The sequence below is a fragment of the Amblyraja radiata genome, chromosome 35 (genome assembly GCF_010909765.2).
Source record: "Amblyraja radiata isolate CabotCenter1 chromosome 35, sAmbRad1.1.pri, whole genome shotgun sequence".
NCBI lineage: Eukaryota > Metazoa > Chordata > Chondrichthyes > Rajiformes > Rajidae > Amblyraja > Amblyraja radiata.
In genome coordinates, this window is record NC_045990.1 from 239,053 (window position 1) to 250,000 (window position 10,948).

The 10,948-nt window shown below is 46.0% G+C and overlaps 1 protein-coding gene across 4 annotated transcripts in view; it reads left to right on the forward strand.

Annotated features, from left to right (window-relative positions):
- The first annotated feature begins 1,468 nt into the window (after nt 1-1,468).
- LOC116991799 (ELAV-like protein 2) overlaps nt 1,469-10,948 on the forward strand; it is a 114,483-nt gene continuing 105,003 nt past the window's right edge. Inside the window, exon 1 of one of the 4 annotated variants that reach the window (XM_033050742.1) lies at nt 1,469-1,552. In XM_033050742.1, the coding sequence (XP_032906633.1) occupies nt 1,484-1,552 (69 nt within the window). In that variant the 5' untranslated portion in view covers nt 1,469-1,483. Of the gene's footprint in view, nt 1,553-1,783; nt 1,904-10,948 lie in introns of those variants that run through there. The other 3 variants (XM_033050743.1, XM_033050744.1, XM_033050745.1) reach the window with 3 other exon arrangements.

Consider the following 10,948-nt stretch of genomic DNA (forward strand, 5'->3'; position numbering starts at 1 on the left):
GGTGAGACCACACCTGGAGTATTGTGTGCAGTTTTGGTCTCCTAATTTGAGGAAGGATATTTGTGTTATTGATGGAGTGCAGCGTAGGTTCACCAGGTTAATTTTTTTGCCAGAAAGTTGTGAATCTGTGGTAGTCTCTGCCACTGAAGGCAGTGGAGGCCAATTCATCCGAGAGAGTGTTCGAGAGAGTTAGATTTAGCTCTTAGGGTTAACGGAATTAAGGGATATGGGGAGGAAGCAGGATCGGGGTACTGATTGTGGATGATCAGCCATGATTATATTGAATGGTGGTGCTGGTTCGCAGGGCCGAATGGCCTTTATTTTCTATGTTTCTGTGTAGATCATATCAAACGTCCCTGTCAAATGTAGAAGGTCCTGATGCAAGGTCTCAACTCAAAGTTCCAACCACACTTTGCCTCCACAGATGCTGCTCATCCCACTGAGTTCCTCCAGATGTTTGTTCATGGCCACCCACCTCCTGGAGGACAGTCCACCCATCGTCCAAACCGCATCGGTCACCTCTGGACAACCCGGAACCAGATCATCCCTGAGTGGATAGACCACCTTCTGTAGAGATCCCTGGTCATTGTTGACCACCACCACCCTGCTCCCTCAGCAGGAGTCACCAGTACCTGCTGATCCTGTCCCCACCCAGCACCCACCCAGCACCCAGCACCTAGCACACACCCAGCACCCTCTTCCACATCCAATGCTTCAGATGCTCTTGCCTCCACCACTCTCCGGAGTAGGGGATTCCAAAGAACCACCGCCCTCTGCAAGAAGATATTTCGGCGCATGACACTAGACCTCCTAGAGCAGACATCTGCCCTGTCCAGGGGAGATTTCAACAATGACCCACCTCCTACAAACGTTTTATCCAATACAACAGTTTAGAAATATCAACATTATAACAGCATTTGCTACATTACAAAGGTGCCCACGTCTCTACAAAGATCCAGGATGTTATTGGCTTGCAACGTGCTCAGAGTTTGGACCCAAAAAGTGCATCTGTCTTTAAAACTCTCTAGATGGGTTTGGTCATGAGCTGTTCATGCTCTTGGTACGGCAGCTGAAGCTGAACAATGCTCCCCCGACAACTGGGTATGTTGCCCTGCCTTTGTGCAATGCAGTGCTTTAGAGAAAGGTGAGGAGATGATTCTCACTGGCACTGTGCAAAAACCCTGCCACTTTATGTAACTTGTAGAAGCAAGGTGTCACCTCCCTTCAAACCAACAAGCTGTAAAACTACAATTCAGAATAACGGCATGAGAAAATATTGATACCTCATTCTGAACACTCAATGGTTAACTCAGTTGGTGAAAGATCAGCGGCATCCCCTTCCTCCTCTCAACACCTAACACATCCCTTCTCCTTTGCATCTTTGTCTTATACGTTCTGCCTCTCATCTATTTTCTCCCTCTCTCTCTCTCTCTGCCTCTCACATTCCCGTGGGATAGCTGCAATCTTCTCTCCCTCAAACAGAATGGCGCATGCCACGAGAATGAACAGATGCTCACACATAAGAGATGATTCCCCTCTCTCTGCATACAAGGTACAATTTGATTGCTGTTTAGTGTTTGAAGTTCGATGTGTGAATATTTTATAATGTTGCCCCCACCCCCACCCCCCTCCCCCTCCCCTCCCAAAAAATATAGAAATGGGACGTGATTTATTTTCAGCCTGAATTGTAGATAAATCTACGCGTGAGGTGGAGGGGGTGGGGGTTCGGGGGTTGGATCGGGATAGTTGAGGTTCTGCTTGATGCACATCAGAACTGCTGACAGTGGCTGATAGATTGGCAACTTGGGATTTGAAGGCTCAAGCAAGGTGTCCTGTGAGATCGGTACTCGCTGCGGTCCAAGGTATGACGTTGGTGCAGTTTGATCGCGGGAAGAAATCTCTGGTAGGTGAACGGCAATGAGATCTTTCTTTCATATATAATCGCTGGTATGGGTTGGTCAATTTTGTTCGCTACCTTTGGATGGGAAATTGTGATTCTATTCCTCTCACTGGTGGATAGCAAGCTTGTGGCTTTTGTTTTTAATGTCTATATATGTGCAGAGACCTGAAGGATGGATGTTGTTACTGTAACAATGGTAAAAGGCTTTGATCTGGTTTCCTGGAACTGCCCAGAGGAAGGATTCAGCGCTGACTTCCAGAGGGAAGTACAATTCAGCGTTTTCATTTTTTATAAAAATCAATCTCGCTTAAGTCGAGTGGGATGTTCTTTCTCTCGTTCGCTACATATATTTATATTTGAGTTCTTGCAATGTTTAACAAACTGGAGGTTTCGTCAAAATGCTGAGAGATGGGATTGGCAGTGTTGTAATGGGGGAGGGGAGTGGTTCGTCGCTAAAAATCACCGCAGTGTTTTATCTTATGCTCATAAATCAGTAATCCTGTTTGGAGCCATTTCCTTCATGTTCATTCCTTTAAACCTCCACAGCATTGCCCCTGACCATGGTCCTGATTCGCCAGCGATGTCACTATCGTTTTGTACAGTTGCTTTAGCAGACTTCTTGCCATTAGGAATATCTTGCTTGCCGGCAGAAATCTTCGATCGGACACAGATGCCTTATTGCAAGCAGCAACCTTTCTCGTTTAATAATGTTTCTGCTCAGAATTAATTATTCAAGGATTATTCAATGTCAAAGTGGGTGGAATTTGGGAAGATCTCTCGGTGACGGGAGCCCTCACCTCAAAGTTTGTCACCTTCAACCGCCCAAAAATAAATCCATGTTCCTCAGCATCCAGTACACACCTGGCTGCCCATCATCTCCCATTGTCTGTACTCGACACGGGATCCACAAACACGGGAGCTTCTGTTCATCAGCAGATTTCAAAAGTGTAAAATACTAACATACTACACCCAACATTCAGCAATGTTACACCGCCATTAGTTTCCATGGTCTTCCCTCACAATGGCAGCGTGACTCAGTTCTCAGCTCTCACTTCTACAAGTCAACATGATAGAGGTTTCTTCATGAAACTAGCAGGGGAAGGAATGACACCAGGAACGCAATGGGCAGAGGATGAAGAACGGTCCCGACCTGAAGCATCACCCATTCCTTCTCTCCAGAGATGCTGCCTGACCTGAGGAGTTACTCCAGCGTTTTGTGTCTATCTTCGAGCAGAGGATGAGCCTTAATTACCAATCACAGCACAGAAGAGACCATTCAGTCCATTGGGTCTCGCCTGTCCCACCAGTCCTACCCCTCGAGCACAAACCGTGCTTCCCATGGGCCTTCTGCCCATCAGACTACCCCTTGCCATTGAAATCCCCAAAGTCTGGCCATTGCCTTGCCACAGCCCTGCACATTTCTCCACCTCAGGTGTTCACCCACCTTTCCCTCAGGACGTTGGATGGTCACAGTCTTTTATACAGGGTAGAGGAATCAAGAACCAGTGGGCATAGGATTAAGTTGAGAGGGGAAAGATTTAATAGGAACCTGAGGGGCAACCTTTTCACACAGAGTGTGGTGGGTGTATGGAACTAGCTGCCGGAAAAGGTCGTTGAGGCAGGGACTACACAACATTTAAACTAATTTGGATAGGTACATGATAGGAAAGGTTTAGTGGGAATATGGACCAAACGCGGGCAGGTGGAGCAAGTGTAGATTGGGCATCTAGGTTTGCATGGGTAAGTTGGACTGAAGGGCCAGTTTCATAAGATCATAAGTGAAAGACCATTCAGACCATCAGGTCTACTCCACCTATCAACCATGGCTGATCTATCTGTCCCTCCGAACCCCATTCTCCTGCTTTCTCTGCATAACCTCTGACAGCCATACAAATCAAGAATCTATCTATCTCTGTCTTAAATATACTGTATCCACTGACTTGGCCTCCACAGCCGTCTGTGGCAAAGAATTCCACAGATTCACTACTCTCTGACTAAATAAATTCCTCCTCATCCCCTTCCTAAAATAACGTCCTTTTATTCTGAGGCTGTGACCTCTAGTTCTAGACTTCCCCGCTAGTGGAAACACCCTCTCCACATCCAATCTATCCAAGCGTTTCACTATTCTGTACGTTTCAATGAGGTCTCCCCTCATTCTTCTAAACTCCAGCGAGTACAGGCCCAGTGCCGTCAAACGCTCATCATATGTTAACCCACTCATTCCTGGGATCATTCTTGTAAACCTCCTCTGGACCCTCCCCAGAGCCAGCACATCCTTCCTCAGATATGGTGCCAAAATTGTTCACAATATTCCAAATGTGGCCTGACCTGCGCCTTATAGAGCCTCAGCATTACATAGAAACATAGAAACATAGAAATTAGGTGCAGGAGTAGGCCATTCGGCCCTTCGAGCCTGCACCGCCATTCAATATGATCATGGCTGATCATCCAACTCAGTATCCCGTACCTGCCTTCTCTCCATACCCTCTGATCCCCTTAGCCACAAGGGCCACATCTAACTCCCTCTTAAATATAGCCAATGAACTGGCCTCGACTACCCTCTGTGGCAGGGAGTTCCAGAGATTCACCACTCTCTGTGTGAAAAAAGTTCTTCTCATCTCGGTTTTAAAGGATTTCCCTCTTATCCTTAAGCTGTGACCCCTTGTCCTGGACTTCCCCAACATCGGGAGCAATCTTCCTGCATCTAGCCTGTCCAACCCCTTAAGAATTTTGTAAGTTTCTATAAGATCCCCTCTCAATCTCCTAAATTCTAGAGAGTATAACCCTGTTTTTGTATACAAGCCCTCTCAAAATAAATGCTAGTATTGAGTTTGCTTTCTTTACTACTGATTCGACACATCCTGCACCAGCTCCCAAGTCCCTTTGCATCTCCGATTTCTGGATTCTCTCCTCATTTAGAAAATAGTCTACGCCTTTATTTCTACTAACAAAATGCATGACTCCACACTTTGCTACACTATATTCCATCTGCCACTTCTCTGCCCACTTTCCCAAACTGTCCAAGTCCTTCTGCAGAGTCCCTGCTTTATCTACACTACCTGCCCCTCCACCTATTTTTGTATCATCCGCAAACTTGGCCACAAAGCCTTCATTCCCAACGTCCAAAACATTAATATACAACGTGAAGAGCAGCGGCCCCAGCACCGAGCTCTGCGGAACTCCACTAGTACTGGCAGCCAACCAGAAACAGCCCCCTTTATTGCCACATGCTGTGTGACTCGATGATTTCTGGGATTGAAAAAGTGTTTTGGGACAATGTCCCTTACACAGGAGCAGAGTTGGTGTTGGGGAAATGGGGCAAGTGATCCAGTGAGAAGGGACTAATCCATAGTAGACATGGACATATATGGGGCTAGACTTCACATCTCTCATAGATCCTCACCTGCGATTCCTGTATCAGGAAAAACAACCTTATTTAGAAATATCTCTTTCCAGTTGTGAACATGCGTAGAACATTAAATTTAGAACATAGAAGTTAGAACCGTACAGCACTGGAACAGGCCATTTGGCCCACAATGTCTGTACTGAACATGATGCCATACGCATGTATGTGATCCATATCCCCCCATACCCTGCACCTCCTTGTGCCTATCTAAAGGCCTTTAAAATGCAATTATTGTATCACCCCTGGCAGCGCGTTCCAGGCACCCACTTGAAAGATTAGCATTTTTCACAACCTCGGCCAAAGTTGGCCAGTAAAGTCCTTTTCATTGTGAATACAATAAGACCCAGTGAATGATTTTACACCACGAGAGATGGTCGTGGGATAAATATCGATCAGAAGATAATTTACCTCCTTATTTACCACGTTACTCTCTTTACATTTCTGCCTCTATGATAATTATGAGGATTGTGGGATAGATATTTAGCAGCAGGGAAAATGACCCGGTTCTTCCGATTGAACCATGAGATGCTTTACGGGCTGAGTGGCCGACTCGTTGTGACTGCTCTCCCTCATTAGTACATCGAGTGTCAGGACCAACCTGTTAGGACCAGGCCACACTGACAGAGCCGTCCCTGTGGTAAACATGCTCCCCTCTGTGGGAGGAAACCGTAGAGGAAGAAGGCTTGAGTCATAGTCATAGAGTGATACAGTGTGGAAACAGGCCCTTCATAGAGTCATAGAGTGATACAGCGTGGAAACAGGCCCTTCGGCCCAACTTGCCCACACCGGCCAACATGTCCCAGCTACACTAGTCCCAGCTGCCCATGTTTGGCCCATATCCCACCAAACCTGCCCTATCCATGTGTGTAGAGAGGATTAGCTGGCTCAGCCTGAGGAAGGGACTGTGGTTGTGGATGAGACATGATCCTGTCCATTCTCTCAGCATCTCACGCATTCACTCAGGGATGAGCAAAGAGTTATCCTGGTGTTCGGGTCAATCTATCCCTCAGGCAACATCTCTGTTCATCATCGCTGTTGTTTGCTGAAGCTGGCTCAACATAAATGACCTGCCGCAGGAGTGACCACACGTTGGAACCGTCACCAGCTGTCACGTGCCCTGGCACCTCAGAAACCACTCATGAAATTCAACATCCTCTTGCCTAGTCTTGCAAACATTTTAAAATAAAGTTTTCTTATTTTTCCTTGTGGAAACTGGGAGAGTTAAGTGAATCATCCTCTATGTCCACTGCTGATGTCAAGCCTGTAGGTATTTGACTGATATTCACCAGCTAATATCAAAGAAACATAGAAAATAGGTGTAGGAGGAGGCCATTCGGCCCTTCGAGCCAGCACCGCCATTCAATGTGATCATGGCTGATCATCCACAATCAGTACCCTGTTCCGTGACCAGCATTCATGGCCGCAGGCTCTGGCAACATCAGCTGTATCACCCATCCCCAACTCATCCTGGACCAAGAAGGGTCTCGACCCGAAACGTCACCCATTCCTTCTCTCCAGAGATGCGGCCTGTCCCGCTGAGTTACTCCAGCTTTTTGTGTCTGTCCCTGGATGAAGGGTCTTTTTGAGCCATTCCAGGGACAGGGGAACTGGACAAAGGAACATTAAAAATAGCAGCAGGCCATTCAGCCTCTCCTGCTTGTTCTGCCATCCATGACTGATCTAGTACCGCAGACCACGTCTCTGCACTAGTCCCACCCACTGCCTTGACCGCCTTTGTATACAAAACGCTAATGACTGCAGGGTACTGTTTAATTGGAGAGAGGTATCTGGGGTTCCCTGGACACAAAGTGGGCACAGGCAACTCTGAGAAAGGCCAGTGACATTTTGAAAGGAATATTTGAATTGGGCAAAGCACAATTGATGAAGATTATGTTAAGGAAGGAACTGCAGATGCTGATTTATACCGAAGATAGACACAAAATGCTTGAACAGCTCAGTGGGTCAGGCAGCATCTCTGGAGAAACAGAATAGGTGACATTTCGGAGCGGAACCCATCTTCAGATTTCTTCAGATGAAAATCATCTGAATAATGTACTGGAGATTTTCAAGGATGCAACCAGTAGGATAGACAAGAGAGTGACAGTGGATTGGGAAATCTGGATCTTCATAAAGTTGATCATAAGACGCGAGGTCATGCTGTGTGTGATATTCTGACATGGACTGAGTTATTATTGGATAGAAGGCCAAGTGTCGCAATAAAGGGATTGTTCTCAGGTGGACAGGCTGTGGTCTCTGAGGTCCCTCAGGGTCTGGCACTTGATCCCATCCACGTCAATGACTTGTTGAGGCACCAGACATGATAGTGCGCAGGTTGCTACACTGGGTGTGATTGTGTATAAAGGAGATGAATGGACCGATGAGAACATGGAGATGTGGAAAAATGTGAAATTATTTACTCAATAGAAACGTATAGTATTTGTTAAATGGGGAGAAATTCGCAGTGTTCCTGGACACATGCCATCAGAGGTGAAACTGCGAGGGTGAATTATAGGGTAGCCTTTATTATGAATGGGTAAAGGTGTAAGCGGGTTTTTCTGCAATTGTATCATGCGTTGTTGAGATCACCTGGAGTTTTACGGACAATTTTAGTCTCCTTAACTACAAAGGAGTATAAGAGAAAGGTCATATTGTAGCTCTGTAGGACTTTGGTCGGGCCACATATGGAGTAGTGCTTGCAGTTCTGGTTGCCACATTTCAGGAAGGATGTGGAGGCTTTGGATAGGGTGCAGAAGAGGTTTACCAGAATGCTGCCTGGATTAGTTTCAGCTGCAAGCAGAGGTTGGATAAACTTGGATACTTTCTTTGATGCATCAGTGGTTGAGGGAAAACCTGAGGAGTTTATAAAATTATTAGGGTGTCCTTGAGACTCTTGAAAGGCGCCCATAAATAAAATTTATTATTATTATTATTAGAGGAATAAATAAAATAGACAGTCAGAATCTTTTTTGTCAGGGTGGAAATGTCAAAGACTGGATGACATGGTTTTAAGATCTGAGGAGTAAAGTTTAAAGGAGATGTGCCGGGCAAGTGTTTTATACAGAGGGTGGTGGGTGTCTGGAACGCGCTACCAGAGGGGGTGGTGGAGGTAGATACGATAGTGGTGTTTAATAGGCTTTTAGACAGGCACGTGGATATGCAGGGAATAGGGGGATATGGATCACATGTAGGCAGAGGAGATTAATGTGGCATCATGGGCCGAAGGGCCTGTTCCTGTGCTGTAATGCCCCATGTTCCATGTTCTATCAATATGTTTGCAATGGAGAGAGAGAGAGATGAAGATTCTGCACATGTTCAGTGTGTTCCATGTGAGGAGAGTGTGAATAGACTAGGGCTGTAATCGCTGGAGTTTAGAAGAATGAACTGCACTATATTCCTCAATGGTTTGACTGGGTAGAGATGCAGGGAGGATGTTTCTGCTGCCTGGCAAGTCTAGACTAAGACATGTTCAGAGAAATAGATGTGGTGTTGAGGGCAGGGATGAGGATGGTGAAAGTTGGAATATTTGTCCCGGATGGGATGTGGAGGCTCGTTCATCGTGAGGTTCAACAGGTTTCTAAAGTTATGCCAATCAAGGGGAGATCGCTGGACCATGGGAACGAGGAGGTTGGCCATGATCCTCACCACCATTAGAGTGGCTCGAAGGCCCACCCGTTCCCATGTCCTTATGAATGGCCTGTATTACAATGGACTGGAATGTGAAGGTGGGAACACCTGATCAGAACCTTACCTCACCTGGCGCAGGTGATGACAGTCAAACTGTAATCCCAGACCATCAGACTTCTGAATGTGATAGATGGAAGCTGAGGATTACAGTGTTCCCTTTAATTTCAAGTGGAACCAAATGAATGTCCTTCCCCAGGTATGTGGTGATGGGAGACTGTAATTTACAGATCGCTTGATGTCTGAGAACGATACAAGGGTTGGATACAGATCACGGGGGCAACCAATGCTCCAAGGGGTTATGAAGGACCAATCCCATTGCTCTGTTGGCAAATAGCACGGACCAATGGGCCGAATGTCTCATTCTATACCAGTATCTATGGCCCGGGCTAGGAGGTTTGAGTGAATATGATCTGAAACAGTTCCCACTGTATTCATGAAGCCCAGCTCACAACTCCTGGCCTCTTGAGCAAGGAAACAACTGTACTAGTAACATTACCTAGACGACAGATGGCACAATGGGCTAAGTGTTCGGCTGGCAACCGGAAGGTAGCTGGTTCGAATCCCGCTTGGAGTGCATACTGTCGTTGTGTCCTTGGGCAAGACACTTCACCCACCTTTGCCTGTGTGTGTGGATGTAATTATGTGAAGCACTTTGGGGTCAATGCAAGTTGACTAAAAATGTGCTATATAAATAAAGAAATTTTAAATTTACTGTACAATAGTTTTGGAAACAAATTGAGACAGGGTCAAGGTTTGACTGAATTCTCGCGTTGGTGCCTTCACCTCAGGTTCTGGATGGGTCCAGCTTGACATTCTTGCCCTACTCACTAAACAAGTTTGACTTCACTCTTGAGCAAACACTGAGAACTTCCGATGTTTTGAATCTACGGAATATTTTGTCTTAGTTCAAAACAGCGCCTCAATAACATTACTGCCTTGTGGACATTTCCTCCCATCTGTTAATCTACATCCAACATAGAATAAATGCAATTGTTAATATCATATCATAGCAGGAGCAATGTCAAGTATTTTAGGACTTTCTTTGGCAAGACAATGAGATTTGCAACCCCAGGCACAACTCACTGCTGTTTCAGACAGCAACCATGTCTGTAAACATCGCATCGTGGGAGAAGGCAAGGGAAGAGTTGGCCATCTCCACCACCAGGCAGTACCATCACCGCCAACCTGATCGCAGCATCAGCTCCACTTTGCTGCCCAATTTCTGCAACAACTGACTCCAATGTGGACCAAAACTAATCTCCCTTGCACTGTATTCTGTGACCCAACCTCTACAGCTCTCCAGGGAAGAGAATTACAAAGAGTCACAACCTTTGGAAAGAAATTCTTTCTCATCTCCATCATATTCTGACGTCCCCAGCTGCTAATTCTCTGTGAGAGGAAGCATGGCCCAACATCTGCCCATCAAGCCCCCTTCAAATCTAACATGTGTAAATATGTTCGCCTTCTCCATCTTGCAAACCTTCTCTGAATCCAATCTTGCCTTGCCATAAAAGGTGCTAAATAGTGCAGGCTTCTGTGGATGTTTACTGGAACTGGCAAAGTTCTCTAGGTGGCAAGATTATGAGGAGACATAGAAGATGTCAACTAAATGATTTGACAAGATGACAGGTGGAAATTCAGAATTAAAACCAGGAATACTCTAAACACTCAGCAAGTCAGATGACATCTGTGGAACGAGATCAGTTAATGCATCAGGTCAATAAAATTAATTGGAGCTGGAAAAGAGAGAAAACAGGTTGACTCTATGTTGTGAAGATGGTGGCAAGACAAGGGTGGGATAAAGGGTCACCTCTGACAGGGTGAAACGTAGAAACACAGAAACCAGCGGAGAATGTTTGCATGTCGAGCAGTGTCCGGAGAGGAAATAGCTGAGTTCAGGTGGAAATTCTTTCTGGTCACAGGCTAAATGCACAAGGTACGGTGATCCCATGTGGCTG